Source organism: Typha latifolia, chromosome 12, assembly GCF_019914945.1.
Source record: "Typha latifolia isolate L0001 chromosome 12, TyphaL0001v2, whole genome shotgun sequence".
NCBI classification, from domain to species: domain Eukaryota; kingdom Viridiplantae; phylum Streptophyta; class Magnoliopsida; order Poales; family Typhaceae; genus Typha; species Typha latifolia.
The window spans coordinates 9,778,453-9,794,071 of NC_133097.1; the positions used below are offsets into that span (position 1 = coordinate 9,778,453).

Here is a 15,619-nt window from a genome sequence, read left to right on the forward strand (position 1 = left end):
TTATTTGGTAAGTTTATTTTTTTAGTGGTTTTTAAAGAAAATATTTTGCTCGGGTGTCTGATAAGTGTACCAGATCTTTGATTTCATTTTTATTGCCGATCATCTCTGTTTGTTAACATTGTTTTATATTGGAAACAAGTTGTTATAATAGTTTAGTGCTGTTCTATTGCAGTTGTCGTTAAACAAGTCGTTGTAGTATAGTGGTAAGTATTTCCGCCTGTCACGCGGACGACCCGGGTTCGATCCCCGGCAACGGCGATCAAAATTTTTTCCACACGCTTTGCAATATTAAGAGATCTTCTTTCCGCACATAGTTACTAGGGCAACAGATGAAGGTGACAAATACGATTTAGGTACAAGAGTTTATATTGCATCTCTCATTAATGTTGGGCTTTGCTAGTGCGGCTAGAGGTTATTATTACATGGGCCGGGCCAGATTCATCAACCTGTTTGCAAGTGGGTCTGGTTTAAGCAGGACTAGAATATGTCTGTCATGAGAGAGCAGGGTTTAGGGTTGGAGGCCGGGTCGGGCATGGTATTGCTAATGGCAATGGTGGTGGTATGGCTGGGTCAGGCATTCTATATCTTGTCGTATAACTTCTACCACTATTATCTAAAATAATATATAATTTAAATTTGATTCACCCTCTAACCCACCAACAACAAAAACAATCAAGAGAAGAGAACAAAAAGATAACAAGAAGAGCTAAGATCTCATAATGGACTTCAGCCGTGGGGACATTGATTTGGCGCTCGAAGGTGGCATTGTTGCCATCATCCATCACCTTTTTGCCCTTGGAATATCTCAGTCTCCGCTTCTTGAGATGTTGCAGAATGGAGTAACAAGGAAAACTTTAAGGAGGAATCAGAATAAAAAAGAATAGGATGAAGGAGATGAAAGAGGAGAGATTACTCTAGAGGTGGCTCAGATTCGTCGTTAGAGACAAGAAGCAAGCACTTAAGAGAAAGGTGAGAGTTCATTCCCTATCTTCTTCCATGAATTTCTCTAATGAGTCAGTCAGTCCGCTGATTAAGTCTTAGGCTTTCAGGTCGGGCAAATGAGTGGGCTTCTGAGCCAAGTCGGGCGAGCAAAAAGCTGGCATGTGCCGCCTATTAGTAATCTATGCTCGAGCATGGTTGGGCATGGATGAGTTGGGCAATATGATCACCTCTAACTTGTGTGAAGTAACCAATGAGGTCATCATCTCTTTGCCAGAACAGGATGATCAGCAAGCAATTTTACTTCTCCAGGACTCCATACTTTGAAAAGGTCTCTCCTGTCCTTATAGCAACTAAGTGGCGTAACAGCAGCATATCAGACTCTTCCGTCCCCATTGGAGAACAATTTTATCCGCATGTTAGTCTTCTTGAATTAATATGTTTTCTTGGTCTTGACCTTTTTTCTATGGTCAATTTTCGAACAGAAAATTCCAACTTCTGATACTGACAATTCTTGTCCGTTATCAAATATCTCCATTAGCCATAGGTTACAGTAAGTTGTTGGAGGAAAGACAGAACTCTACAAGAGCTTCTATTCAGCATTAAAAACTAGGTTAGTAATTAAGATTGCTACCAGACAATCCTATATGGGACAAATAAATATCATTAGAAAGTCAAGCTGAAAATAGATAAAGATGAAAGGAAATTCCGCAGCCGTGATACTGCTGCCAATTGTAAGATATCTTTTATTTTCATCTTCTTCTTCTTCTTCTTCTTCTTTTTTGGAATAAAATGCATTAATTGATTCAAAACTTTCTAGGCACACCAAAATTGAAATGTCAAACCAAGCACTTTAGCCAGTTACTCAATGTCAAGAATCAACGGCACGTAAACGAGAAGGAGACGGATAGAGATTAATCTACTTTGATGTATTCTTATAGTATATATATAGCTATACGGGAAACTAAAAAATAAAATAAAATATGTTGTTAGAATACAAAATATGAAAATAATCATTCTCTTGTAGTAAATTAACATGGTAAATTAACATGGTATCCTAGAATTCATGAGTTCAAATTATATTATATTCATTTTTGTGTGAAAATATAAAATTCCATATATTTAAAGTAAATTCACTTTTTGAATCTATTAAAATATTTTAGTCTAAAAATAAGAGAGTGTTACCGGTGCTCTCTAACAAGTCATGTCAATGTCAAGTGGACTGTAATCTCAATTATAATATTACTGGATATGTCAAAGTGAATCGTAATCTTTACCATATCGTAATCTCAAGTAAATCCTACTCATATGATAATCTTGAGATATGGTACTCGAATCTTATGAGATATTAGAATCAATGGTAATAACTGTGAAAGACAATAAAACCTTTGGAAACTTCAATGCTATGTCTAAATTATTCTCATGGTTTAAACTTTAAAGGCCAAAGTACAACACTTACCTTCAACTCCATCTATTTAAACCAAAGTGTAATCCTCATTCTAACTCATTCAACACAAGACATGGGTAGAACAATGTCATACTACCATATAACTCTTATCTCAATTCTCTTTCTCTCAATCTTCTCTCACGCCTCTCCACTAATCTCCAACACAAGCTACGAGTCCTTCCTACAATGCCTTCTTCACCATTCTATCCCCCACAACCTCCTCTATACTCCAAACACCACATCCTACTCCACCCTCCTCCAGTCCTCCATCCAAAACTTACGATTCAACGAAACAAGCACACCGAAGCCCCACGTCGTCGTCTCTCCTACAGTCGAAGGCCATGTCCAAGCCACTGTCAAGTGCTCGAGATCCAGTGAAATTCAATTAAGAGTACGAAGTGGTGGCCACGACTACGAGGGCCTCTCTTATGTAGCCTATGGCGTTCCTTTTTTCGTCTTGGACCTCCAAAAGATGAGCAGTATCAATATCGACAGCGGACATAACACTGCATGGGTCCAAGCAGGTGCAACACTTGGAGAATTATACTACAGAATTGCTGAGAAGAACATGACTGCTGGTTTTCCTGCTGGTCTCTGCCCAACTGTCGGAGTGGGCGGCCATTTTAGTGGCGGCGGAATAGGCACCATGATAAGAAAGTACGGTCTCGCGGCCGATAACATTATTGATGCTCATTTGGTGAATGTAAATGGAGAAATCCTTGATAGAGAGTCCATGGGCGAGAACTTGTTTTGGGCCATCAGGGGAGGAGGAGCAGCTAGTTTTGGGGTCATCCTAGCATATAAGATCAAGTTAGTTCATGTTCCTCCTAAGGTTACAGTTTTCGAGAAGTCCACATACTTGAGCCATGGTGCACCAACAAAGCTTATCATGAAGTGGCAGAACATAGCTTATAGGATGGATGAGAGGCTCTTCATCAGATCAATAAATCAAATTAGCAATGATGAGAAAGGAAACAGAACAGTCCAAGTATCTCTGCAGTCTCTGTTCCTTGGTGAGAAGGAAGAGCTTCTAAATATAACAGGAGAGAGCTTCCCTGAACTGGCTTTGAAGGCAGAGGACTGCCAGGAAATGAGCTGGGTGGAGTCAGCTAAATACTTTGCTGACTACTCTAATGGAGTGGATCTACGTATCCTCCTTGCAAGGAATCATTCCAATATCTTCTTCAAGGCTAAGTCAGACTTCTTGACACAGCCCATCCCTGAGTTAGGATGGCAAAGGATTTGGAAGGAGTTACTGAAAGGCGAGCAGTCCTTTGCCATCATGATACTTGATCCCTTTGGTGGAAAGATGGATGAGATTTCTGAGTCAGAGACTCCATTCCCTCATAGGAAGGGGAGTTTGTATAATATCCAGTATCTGGTGGGTTGGTTGAAGGAAGAAGCTAAAGGGTCTAAGAAGCATTTGAATTGGATGAGGAGGTTCTACAAGTTCATGACTCCTTATGTTTCAAAGAATCCCAGGGCTGCCTACCTGAATTATAGGGATCTTGACCTGGGTAGCAGTTACAATGGACACACAAGTTACTCCAAGGCTAAGGTGTGGGGAAGAAGGTACTACAAGAACAACTTTAAAAGGTTGGCACTAGTGAAGTCTGAAGTTGATCCTGGAAATTTCTTTAGGAATGAGCAGAGCATCCCACCCCTCTTCCAGTATTGGTAGAAGTTGCAGTGCAGAGTAATTGTAACCTTCTATGTAATTCCTTTAACAAAGAAAGATAATTACTTGTTCCGGCTTCCTTTCTAGTACCCATATCTCCTCATAATCCTTCACATCTATTCAACAACATCATCCCCATTGGTTAGCAAAGGCATAGAAGTTTGATGCATGTGTCCATCTTGATCAACTCCGCCACCTTTTGACCTATTTTGCTATCATCATAACTCGTGCAAGCTCAAGCAAGGTAGAACTCCATCTGAATTGGTATTTTTCTTAATAGCTCCTCTGCCTTCAGACTTGTAAAAGATGGCCACCATGTGGAAAAATCTAATAATATATACTAGCTACTTTTGCAGGACTCATACTTGAAAAGTCTCATAGTGCCAGAGCATGTTGGTGTTCATCAATTAATATTTTTCCTAGGTCTTGACCTCTATTTTATAGTCAATTGTCGAACAGAAAATGTCAAATAGAAGATTTCAGTAGTCTTGTGATACTGACAATTCTTGTCGATTGGCAAATGTCTTCCGTAATGGTGCAGTATTCTACAAGCTTCTATTCAACATTAAAAGATAGATTAGCTCTTAAAAGATATGTGGCTAAGAGATATCATTAGAGAGTCAAGCTGAAAATGGACAGATAAAAAGGAAAGTCCTAACCCGTGATACGATTGCCAATTGGAAGATATCTTCTATTCTCTCTTCTTCTATCTTTTTGAGGAGCAAAGTGCACTAATTCATTCAAAGCTTTGGATGGATAGGACTTAGTGATTACCATTTAAAAATTTACATTAATGGTCATAGTCTAATCTTGTCGTTGTAGTATAGTGGTAAGTATTTCCGCCTGTCACGCGGACGACCCGGGTTCGATCCCCGGCAACGGCGATTAAAATTTTTTTTTCTATTTCCTTAGAAGTTAAAATAACGATTACCTTATTTTGCTGGTTATGATCTCAGAAACAGAGTCTCAGTTCAACCGGTTGGCTCTCTCAAGGTCATCCTTAATGAGAATACAATTCTCAACGACCCTCGGATGCCCGATCTCTTGAGCTATTACAATGCTATTATGCACCAAAAATTAGGTAAGAGTGTAGATAGTTCACATTACAGAGGAAAATGGACATATAGAATATAAAGTCTACACAACTAAGGAGTAAGGAGGGGCTCAAGCTTGCAGAGTGGGTCAAGAACACCATTCAGAATTATGAGAGGGGGGCTTAATGGGTGTTGGAGCACAAAGGGGAACCAGAATTGATGATCGTATCTTGAGGGGGATTCAAAACAACGAAGTGGAATAATCAGAAAATGAGTAGTCAGATGGAGAGTATTTGAGGTGCCAGAGTTAGCGAGTCGAGGGATCTCATCAACATATTATCCGAGAAGTCAGGTCCATAGATTCATGGCGTCCCAGAGAAGTATGGAAGGGACTTGAGGCTTGAATGTGACTCGTTAGAGCTCAAAGGGAACCAAAATTGATGATTAAGTCAAGTGGGATTCAAAGTGATGGATGGAGCAAACTACTGAGAACGAGTAGTGACATCGGAAGTATCTGAGGTGTCAGAGTGAGTGATCCTAGGAGTCTCCTCAAAAGCATCCGACAAGTTAAAGCAGCTTCTAGACTTGAGACGACCAGTCTTCTAGCATGGAAGGGGCATAAAGCCAGAATGAACTAGCCTTAGGAGCACCAGGGAGAACCGGAATTGATGACCATATCTTGGATGCGATTAGAAACTGACGAGGCAGAACAATTAATTAGTAGTCGTCACTAGTAAGTCTAGTTTAAAACGCACAAGATCTGACTGCCAATTCGAAGCTGAATGCACCACTGTCCACTAATGAATTCAAAACTTTTTGGTGGATGAATGGGAATATGGATATAGGACAAGGCACCCTAAGGAGGAGATGGATGGGACTTCATGGAACCATCAACTACTAGCAGGTTGAAATGTAAACCTTTGCATTAAACGCCCGATGTTCAACTTCGAAGGACAAAAGCTAAAAATCTTCTTGGAAACTTTTATGCGATGTCCAATTCATTCTCATGCGCACTAAAATCAAAACATTGGGGGAGAAGATATGATCACGTACACAACAGTTAACTTCGACTCCATCTATTTAAACCAAAGTACACTCCTCAATCGAACTCACTCAATACAAGAAGATATGGGTAGAACTATGTCATACTACCATATTGCTCTTCTCTCCGTTCTCTTTCTCTCAACCTCCTCTCATGCCTTCCCACCGATCTCTAACACAAGCTACGAGTCCTTCACACAATGCCTACTTCACCATTCCATCCCCCACAACCTCCTCTATACTCCAAACACCACATCTTACTTCACCGTCCTCATGTCCACCATCCAAAACTTGAGGTTCAACGAGACAAGCACACCGAAGCCTCTCGCCATCGTCACCCCTACAGTCGAAGGCCATGTCCAAGCTGCTGTCAAGTGCTCGCAATCCAGTGGCGTTCAAATTAGAGTGCGAAGCGGCGGCCACGACTACGAGGGCCTCTCTTACGTAGCCTACGGCGTTCCTTTCGCCGTCTTGGACCTTCGAGAGCTTAGTAGTATCAATGTTGACACCGAACATTGGACTGCATGGGTCCAAGCAGGTGCAACAGTTGGACAATTGTACTACAGAATTGGTGAGAAGAGCATGACGGCGGGTTTTCCTGCTTCTCTAGGCTTAACTGTAGGAGTCAGCGGTCTTCTTAGCGGTGGTGGAATAGGTACCATGATGAGAAAGTATGGTCTCTCGGCCGATAACATCGTCGATGCTCGATTGGTGAACGTAGATGGAGAAATCCTTGACAGAGAGTCCATGGGTGAGAACTTGTTTTGGGCCATTAGGGGTGGAGGAGGGGCTAGTTTTGGTGTCATCCTTGCATTTAAGATCATGTTGGTTTATGTCCCACCTAAGGTTACAGTGTTCAAGAAGCCCACATACTTGAGCCATGTTGCACCAACAAAGCTGATCATCAGGTGGCAGGACATAGCTTATAGGTTGGATGAGAGGCTCTTCATCAGATCAGTGAATCGAATTAGCACTGATGAGAAGGGAAACAGGACAGTCCAAGTATCTCTGCAATCTTTGTTCCTTGGTGAGAAGGAAGAGCTTCTAAGCATTGTTGGAGAGAACCTCCCTGAACTGGTTTTGAAACCAGAGGACTGCCAAGAGATGAGCTGGGTGGAATCTACTAAATACTTCGGTGGCTACGGCAATGGAGTGGATCTGAGTATACTTCTTGCGAGGAATCATTCCGACACTTACAGCAAGGCTAAGTCAGACTTCTTGACACAGCCCATCCCTGAGTTGGGGTGGGAAAGAATTTGGAATGAGTTGCTGAAAGGCGAGGAGAATGCAGTCATGATAGTCGATCCATTTGGTGGAAAGATGGACGAGATTTCTGAGTCCGAGACTCCCTTCCCTCATAGGAAGGGGACTTTATATAATATTCAATATCTGGTGCGTTGGATGAAGGAAGATGCTGAAGGGTCGCAGAGGCATTTGAGTTGGATGAGGAGGTTCTATAAGTTCATGACTCCTTATGTTTCAAAGAGTCCAAGGGCTGCCTACCTGAATTACAGAGATCTTGACTTGGGTAGCAGTTATAATGGGCACACAAGTTATTCCAGGGCTAAGGTGTGGGGAATAAAGTACCATAAGAAAAACTTCAAAAGTCTGGCGCTTGTGAAGTCTGAAGTTGATCCTGGAAATTTCTTCAGGAATGAGCAAAGCGTCCCACCCCTCTTCCAATAATGGTAGAAGTTCCAGTGCAGAAATATTAGTAATATTCTCCCTTTCATTGTCGCTATGTATCTTCCGATCTGCGTATATGTTATCCTATGTGCATCTCAATAATGATAATAGGATGTAAGAATACAATTAGTGGGAGTTATATCATTGTGCCCCTTCATCATTATTATTTGTTTTCCTCATCATAGAAAATGGTATTCCTGGAACAAAAGAAAGATCATATTACTCTCCTAATACTAATGGTTAAGTTTCTGGAATACATAAAATTCCTAGAATAATTCCTCTTCTTTAACATTACTTGTACCAGCTTCTTTCCTAATATCCATTCTCCGGATTATCTTTCTCATCTTTTCAACATCATCCCAACGGTTAGCAAAGGCATAGAAGTTTGATAGCAGAACATAGACTCCATGGCTCTTGGTATCCATCTCGATCAACTCGTTAGCCACCTTTTCCCCTATTTTGGTGTCGCCATAACTCACGCAAGCTCCAAGCAAGGTCTTGCAAGGTATAACTCTTTCCTGAATTGGTATTTTTCTTATTAGCTCCTTTGCCTCACATAGCAAACCAGCTCTGCTTAGAAGATCAACCGAGCAAGCTAAGTGCTCAATATTTGGTTGAATTTTGTAAACTCCAACCATTTCATCGAACCAATGGCGACCTTCGTCAACAAGGCCTGCATGGCTGCATGCCACTAGAACAGAAACAAATGTTGCCTCTGTGGGCGTCACACCTTCTTTTCGCATTTGAGTAAAAAGTCTCAGAGCCTCTTGCCCGTCACCATGTTTTGCAAACCCGGAAATTAGAGCAGTCCAAGTATATACATCTTTGACATCCATCTTGTAGAATGTGAGGGTTGCATCCATCAAGCTTCCACACTTGGCATACATATCAACCAGAGCCGTGCCCAAGAACATATCTTCCTTAATACAGTGTCGGCGGATGAACTGATGGACAGACCGACCAAGCTGTAAATCTGTCAAGCGACCACAAGCGGAGAGCAAGCTAATCATTGTGATCTCATCAGGAGTAACCATCTCTGCCTCCATTTGCTTGAAGATTTCGAAAGCCTCCTTCAGACGCTCAGCCTTGACATACCCATTGACCATTGAATTCCATACAACAAGATCTTTGAAGCACATACCGTCAAAGATGGCACGTGCAGTATCCAATGATCCCATTTTCATATACCCATTGATCAAAATGGTGTGTGATGCGATATCTCTAACTTTCATCTCCAAAAATAATCGAAATGCTGCAGCCATGTCACCTCTTCCAGCATAAATATCCATCATCAAATTTCCTACCTTGCCAACCAACAAAAACCCATGCTTCAACACACAGGCATGAAGTATTCTTCCATGGTAAAACTCAGTTCTTTCGCATCCTGATAACAGAGTGACGAGGGTAATCTCATCTGCTGCAATATTATCATGCCTCATTTCCCTAAACAATACATATACTTCTCTACAGAAACCAGGAGTACATATATAAGCCTTTAGGATGGAATTCCAAGTAGTTAAGTCTCTCTGAGTCATTTTGTCAAACAGTCTACGTGCATCATTTATTTCCAGCAGTGTTCCGTACATGTTGATCAAGGAATTCTGCACAAAGATGTCATGGGTTAATCCTACTTTCGTGACATGACCATGGATTTCCTTTCCTTTTGGCAAAGAAGAATAGTGGGTGCAAGCCTTAAGGATGGCAGGGAAAGTGTGGTGGTCTGGGGTTAGTGAGCTGGAAACAGTCAGATAGTTATACAAAGCAATGGCTTGTCTTGGATTTGGGCTCTTGGAATAGGCTCTTATGAATGAGTTCCAAATGAGTGTAGATTCTTCGAGGAGCCCAGATCCCATGGCCTGGGCCAAGATTTGGCCGAGTAATCTAGTATTACTGGTGAACCCTTTGAGTAATGTTATTATTCTATGACCCATTGAATAGAACTTACAGCATAACTCAGCATAGATAAGATACATTCTTAGAGTCCACAGATTTCCCTCCAGATGTCATAAACTGCAGCAGGGGTGAAATGCTCTGTTCATTCCTAAAGAAATTACCTGGATCAACCTTACCCTCGACATATGCTAATCTCTTAAAGTTACTTTGAAAGTACTTTAACCCCCAAACTCTGGCTTTCAAGTAGGTTGACTTCCCCTCGTTTCTCCCCAAGTCAATGTCCTTGTAGTTGACATAGGCAGCCCTTGGATGGCTAGAGACATAAGGAGTCATGAACTCATACAAACTCCTCATCCACTTCAGATGCTTTGCAGTCACATTAAACTCTGTCTCAAACCATCTCATAAAGTACTGAATTATATAAAGATTCCCAGTCCTATGAGGGAAAGGGATTGCAGACTCTGAGATTTTGCTTAGCCTTCCTCCAAATGGCTCCATAATTAAGACCAACGGCTCATCTTTGGCATCAAGAAGCAACCTCCATATATTCTCTAATCCAGTCTCTGGGATTGGTTGCTTCACAAAGTCTGATTTAACTTTGAAAGAGCTGCTATATTGTGGTTTCCGATCAAGCAAGACATCTATTCCTTTCCCTGAGTAGCCATTGAAGAAGAGGACAGACTCCAGCCAAGTCATCTCTGTGCAGGTCCTTGGCCTCTAGACCAAGTTCAGGAAAACTCTTCTTGATCACCATAAGCAGCTCTCTGAGCCTTCCACGGTAAAGAGAGTTGAATAGGGCCTGGAAGTTCTCCTTCTGGGTTCTTCGTCATTCACAGCTTGTGCTACAACTCTCATGTAGAGGTTCTCGTCAAAGTTGGCTGCAATCTGCTGCCATCTGCTCACCAGCGCTGTTGCATTCTGTCTCAAGTTCTTGTTTACATTGCATGCAGTTACTATAGGTGGAACATTAACCAAATTGATCTTGTAGGAGAGAACAATGCCAAAGCTGGCTGCTCCCCCTCCTCTTATAGCCCAGTAGAGGTCTTCACCGATGGCTTCTCGGGTCATGATTCGGCCTTCGACGTCAACTAGCTCAGCGTCGACGATGTTATCCGCTGCGGTACCGTACTTTCTTGATATGGCTCCAATTCCGCCGCCGCTGAAATGTCCTCCGACTCCAACAGTTGAGCATGTCCCTGCAGTGAACCCTGCAGTCTTGTTCTTTGAAGCAATTGCATAGTAGAGTTGCACCAGCCTGGACCCATGCAGCGCTGTGCTCCGGATCAACAGTGATCGACCGGAGGTTAGAGAGATCGACGGCGATGAATTCATCGCCGCCTGATGTGTAGGACATGCCCTCGCAATCATGACCGCCGCTTCTGACTCGAATGCTAAGTCCATTTTCTCTGCTGCAGGCCGCTGAGCTACAATGACTGCCGGCTTTTTCGTTGTTGTAGAGTGGAGAAATAGAATGTTTTGGACCGATGATTGCAGGACGACGTCGTAGGAGGCTGCATTCCGGGTGTAAACTAGGGGAGATGATGTGTTTGATGGGTGAACCTTGCTGAGAAAGCAATGGAGGAAGGCTTGATGGGGAGTAGATTTATTAGTAGAAGCTGCAATAGCATATACGGATGTTAGTGGCAAGAGACACAACAAGGCTAAGTGTATTGGTGCCATTGAAGATCTCCTCTGTTTCTCAGCTCTGTTTTGCTGATGAATTGATAGTTTTTCAAGATCTGGGCTTTGAGTTGTAAACGAAGCCACAGATGTCAATCCTATGAGTGCACACCATTAATTCATACTTTTGGATGAAGATTCTTGAGAGTTGCTGGTAGGTTTGAACATCATTAATGTGAAGGTCTATGTATGCAGGACACCACATGATAAAATTGCAACTATGTAATAGTGTTCTTTGAGCCATTGGAGAAATATCATTTTGGTCAATGGGGCTGGTGGGCATAGAAAATAGAAATGCATGGCTTCTTTAGTAAGATCCATACAACTGACAGCCATATAAAATCAACAAAAACTCCATTAATTTTTTGTTTCCAAAGTCATGCTATCTTGCCCAGATATGGTTTGAAATAACTCCAGTCATATTTTTCAGTATTTTGTTTTATCAAATTTCCTCTTTATATATATATATATATATATCAGTCCCTTTGTACCAGCGGCACTAAATTAATACAATGGCTACCTCTTCTTTTTTTTTTGGGGGGGGGCGGGTGTGGGGGGTTGGGAAGAAGCTAGTGAGCCCATTCTCATTTGAACCTTGGGACAGTTCTGTAGAATCCTTGACATTTTTCACATTGATGTCATTTTCTCAATAAAAGATGCAACTTCCCTAGCTAATTCTATATCTCTTGTATTCTATTCTAGGTTCTTTTCGAATTCAAATAATACCAAAATTAAGCTTAGATATTCTTTCATTTTCTAAATTTATCCTGTACAGCATGGAGCCCCAAACTGACGAAGTATAAGACTCTTGGCCTCCCGAGAAATGTCGTGAAACACACGCATTTATAATAGATTGTTTTTTTTATGAAAGTTTAAAGTAGATTGTTGGACACTCGAAGTCTCAAACTATCAGAAAGCTATATTAGCAAGACTTGTATACCGTAACAATATGCATACAGAGTGACCGTGTTGGGATTGTAGATTGCTCAAACTATCAGCAAGTTTTGTAATAACACTTCTATACTGTAACAATATGAAATGAATACAAAATAACCATGTTGGATATTTGACAGCAAACTCTCGAAAGAATGAATAAACGAAATGAATCTCACTGCCCAACCTAAAAGAATGATTCTAGACTCCCTCAGAACAACAATTCCCAAATATTATCTCACTCCCACACATCAACAACAAGCTTATTAAGTGCCTAACACTCTTTTGAACAACTCTTTGCCTTGTATCTGAACAAGACCTTCTTCTTCTTGAATGCACCATTCTCAATAGTCAGAACAATCTTACCGGGCTCGTAGTTCCGGAACGAGTTGCGCACAGCCTCCTCTTGAGAACCCATCTTCTTGCCTTTCTTCACAATGATGGTGTATGAACCCTCATCAGTTGGAACAAACTCTTCCTTGTAGTTCACCTCCCAACCCAGCACAGTCAGATCCCAAACAAGAGTAGCACCAGCCTGTTGGAATGTAAACGTCTTAATTGAATCAATCAAATAAATGCTAAGTTGTGAATAGTTGCTATATATTGTACCACTCATTCATTGAAAACATCTTGTGCTTAAGAGAGATTGGTACCTCTGGACAAGGAATCTCAACACTTTCAGTTGAACCGGCTTTAACTATGAGCTCAGAAACTCCACCATCTTCAGCAGAGAATTCGGTATCATTCTCACGTTTCAAGCCACCATATTTGATAGGAATAGCCTCCACTGGGATGTATCTATCGGAAAGCAAAACAATTGTTAAGGTTCTGTGGATAAGTTGTCATATGCACTAACAGAATAAATTAAGAGGAGTTATAGAAAGGCTTTTACTTGAGAAGGGTTTCAGTAACTTTGGCTGGGCGAGCAATGACGAACTTGCTCTTGGTTCTTTGTGTCAAGAAAGGAGACAATATAGCACTAAACGCGTAGTACCAGAAGGGAACATTGATCACAATCTGCATAGCAGCAAAAAGGATGAGCTCCATCAGATATCAGATAAGCGACATGAATTATTTTATCAACATTGTTGTTATCCATCCCTTTTAACTTGATCATTAACGAACAGATCTTGATGAGAATTGACTTGGGAAACCCAGTAAGATTGAATGGAAGGATACTTACATTCCTTGCAACAAATTCTGGATAGTTGTCCTGAAGCAGCTCCACAACTTGTTTCATGGCAGTCCTCAGCTCCTTCTTTGAAAGACCAGGGGAGTTCTTCAAATCAGTAACCTGGAGAAGCGAAGCAACTCCACTGGGCTTGAAGTCCAGCTTCTTGATACCCTTCTCCATCACCTGAACTCTCCACCTCAAAAACTTCTTCCTCCCTTCTTCTGAACCAAATGTCTTGTGATAGAGCTCGCTGTCTTCGAAGAACCCCGACACGTTGTAGCACACCGGATGCCCCTCACGGTCAACGCCATCCATGTAGCACGCCGCTCCAAGATCGGCTTCCAAGGTGTCCTCATCAAGAATTGCGTCAATCTTCCATTCCTTCCTCCACTGGAGCGCATTTTGGAGCATCTCGAACGCTTCCTTCACCTTGAAATCGCGCGCACGAAGGAACTTGAGAAGGACCACATCGGTGCTCTCGAAACCTTTGCTCGGTAACAGAGGAACTCCCCAAAGGCATACCTCCTTGTCGACGACTTCGACCTCCTTGGGTTCAGAAGCTTTCTCTTCACCCTTGGTCTCGGCAGCTACGTCAGTTTCCACTTTTTCTTCTTCGCCTTGTTGAGTTTCGGATTTCTCTTCCTCTTCCTCCTTCAGCGCGGAAGAAATCGTCTTTGGTTCACTTGATGCGACCTCTTCACCCTTTTGCTCTTCACCCACATCGGATTCGACCTTTCCTCCTTCGCCCTCTAGGGTTTCGGGTTTCTCCTCTTCCTCCTTTGGCTTCTCAGGTTCCGCCTCTCCTTCAACTCCTTCTTGGGCTAAACAAGACTCGGCCTTTCCTCCTTCGGCTTCTTGGGCTTCTTCGGTATCAGCTTTCTCCACTTCTTTCACCTCCTCTTTCTCCTTGGGCTTCTTCTGCTCTTCTTGTTCTTTTTCTTTCTTGAAGAGCTTGTTCTCAAGAATGGCCTCCTCGACCTTGGCTCGCAACTCGATCAACGCCTTCCTCTCGCTCTCCTTCAGATCGTTGAGGAAGTTGCTCTCCTCCTTAAAAGAAGAGCTCCTCTCAACAGCAGGGACGGCGGAATCCTTCTCCTCCGCTACTAATTTAGGTTCCTCCAACTTTTTCTCCTCAGGCACCGGCGCTTCTCGGGCCTCAACCGCCTCTTCCTTCAGCTCGACGGCCATGATGATAGATCAAGCTGGAGAAATTGGGAGATATAGAAGCTATCGATGAAAAGGAATGGGTTGGGTGGGCTTCTTCTACTTCTTCCTCTTCTTCTTGTTTGCTCTGCTATATAGAAGAGATGTGCATAAAAAGAGGAATAAGAAAGGAGGGAGATGTTGCAAGTTGTAACGGCTATATTCCTTCGGAAACGTTCGAGGGCGGGACCCATCTACTAGTCCAATGATATGGCGCCAGCGAAGGAGCCGTTGGAGTGGGGTGGGGTGGAACGGTGGAATAGATTATGAGGAGCGTGTTTGGCGTTGTAAGAGGGAATCCACTGGGCTCCACCTGTCACCTGCTTTTATTCTTCTCTTTGCCACCTCCAACGGCTACTTGTTTCTTTTCGTTTTTCTTTTTTTCGTTTCCACCTCCAACCACAATTAATATATTATGCAGGGTGCAATTTGTTTCTTTCTGGAGTTTTGCAGTTAGTATGAAACAACAACAACAACAACAACAAAACAAAACTTTTCTTTTTCATTTAACACCCTGCATAATATATTTAATGTAGTTTACACCTGTTTTCTTTTCCACTATTTTAAACCCCTGTATTTTTCAATAAATGTAAATAAAAAAAAAATCTAAATCACCTCTTTTTCATTTATCGACTTTTAAGAAAGCACCCCAAGTACGATGTTTAAATGTGATCAAATTAAAAATAATAAAAAGACAAGGTGTGAATTGGAATAAACACATATTATAGGGGGGGTAATATGCATGAAAAACCCTTTAGTTATAGTATTGATGATTTTTAGACTCAATTTTTGAATTACACCTTCCAAACCACTTTTACCCGTTTAGTCTTAACAAAATTAAAAAAGAAACAGTTGTATCCTAAACCCATATGCAAAGTATGTAAAAAATACATTTTTAATTTTTCTAAGAT

The 15,619-nt window shown here is 41.8% G+C and overlaps 5 protein-coding genes and 2 non-coding genes across 7 annotated transcripts; 4 read left to right on the top strand and 3 right to left on the bottom strand.

Moving 5' to 3' along the window:
- Positions 1–186: 186 nt before the first annotated feature.
- TRNAD-GUC (transfer RNA aspartic acid (anticodon GUC)) lies at positions 187–258 on the top strand. Its single transcript has one exon. It is a non-coding gene; the product is annotated as a tRNA-Asp (tRNA).
- A 2,165-nt stretch (positions 259–2,423) lies between these two features.
- LOC140798472 (tetrahydroberberine oxidase-like) lies at positions 2,424–4,153 on the top strand. Its single transcript, XM_073152310.1, has one exon. It carries the CDS (start codon positions 2,460–2,462, stop codon positions 4,065–4,067), a length of 1,608 nt encoding a protein of 535 aa, XP_073008411.1. The 5' UTR covers positions 2,424–2,459; the 3' UTR covers positions 4,068–4,153.
- Positions 4,154–4,876: 723 nt separating this feature from the next.
- TRNAD-GUC (transfer RNA aspartic acid (anticodon GUC)) lies at positions 4,877–4,948 on the top strand. The gene has a single exon. It is a non-coding gene; the product is annotated as a tRNA-Asp (tRNA).
- A 1,230-nt stretch (positions 4,949–6,178) lies between these two features.
- Positions 6,179–7,988, top strand: LOC140798402 (tetrahydroberberine oxidase-like). The gene has a single exon (XM_073152212.1). It carries the CDS (start codon positions 6,227–6,229, stop codon positions 7,823–7,825), a length of 1,599 nt encoding a protein of 532 aa, XP_073008313.1. The 5' UTR covers positions 6,179–6,226; the 3' UTR covers positions 7,826–7,988.
- On the bottom strand, positions 7,952–11,346 carry LOC140798530 (berberine bridge enzyme-like 23). Its single transcript, XM_073152386.1, is given in 5 exon segments — positions 7,952–10,423; positions 10,425–10,526; positions 10,565–10,961; positions 10,963–11,229; positions 11,279–11,346. Coding segments are annotated over 5 exon segments (1,479 nt in total). The 3' UTR covers positions 7,952–9,778.
- LOC140798529 (pentatricopeptide repeat-containing protein At2g22410, mitochondrial-like) lies at positions 8,092–9,678 on the bottom strand. Its single transcript, XM_073152385.1, has one exon. It carries the CDS (start codon positions 9,676–9,678, stop codon positions 8,092–8,094), a length of 1,587 nt encoding a protein of 528 aa, XP_073008486.1.
- A 1,034-nt stretch (positions 11,347–12,380) lies between the features above and the next one.
- LOC140799203 (patellin-4) lies at positions 12,381–14,805 on the bottom strand. Its single transcript, XM_073153382.1, has 4 exons — positions 13,515–14,805; positions 13,224–13,348; positions 12,985–13,129; positions 12,381–12,866 (listed from the first exon to the last, which is right to left on the bottom strand). The coding sequence occupies exons 1-4, from the start codon at positions 14,691–14,693 to the stop codon at positions 12,606–12,608; spliced, it is 1,710 nt and encodes a 569-aa protein (XP_073009483.1). The 5' UTR covers positions 14,694–14,805; the 3' UTR covers positions 12,381–12,605.
- Between the last annotated feature and the right edge of the window lie 814 nt (positions 14,806–15,619).

What these genes read in the sequence shown, in the direction of transcription:
- LOC140798472 (XM_073152310.1), top strand. Translation starts at nt 2,460, where the DNA reads ATGGGTAGAACAATGTCATACTACCATATAACTCTTATCTCAATTCTC.
- LOC140798402 (XM_073152212.1), top strand. Translation starts at nt 6,227, where the DNA reads ATGGGTAGAACTATGTCATACTACCATATTGCTCTTCTCTCCGTTCTC.
- LOC140798529 (XM_073152385.1), bottom strand. Translation starts at nt 9,678, where the DNA reads ATGGGATCTGGGCTCCTCGAAGAATCTACACTCATTTGGAACTCATTC.
- LOC140799203 (XM_073153382.1), bottom strand. Translation starts at nt 14,693, where the DNA reads ATGGCCGTCGAGCTGAAGGAAGAGGCGGTTGAGGCCCGAGAAGCGCCG. An exon ending in GTTACTGAAACCCTTCTCAA is followed by an intron (nt 13,130 to 13,223) that starts GTAAAAGCCTTT and finishes GCTTTCCGATAG; the next exon opens with ATACATCCCAGTGGAGGCTA. An exon ending in TTGAGATTCCTTGTCCAGAG is followed by an intron (nt 12,867 to 12,984) that starts GTACCAATCTCT and finishes ACATTCCAACAG; the next exon opens with GCTGGTGCTACTCTTGTTTG.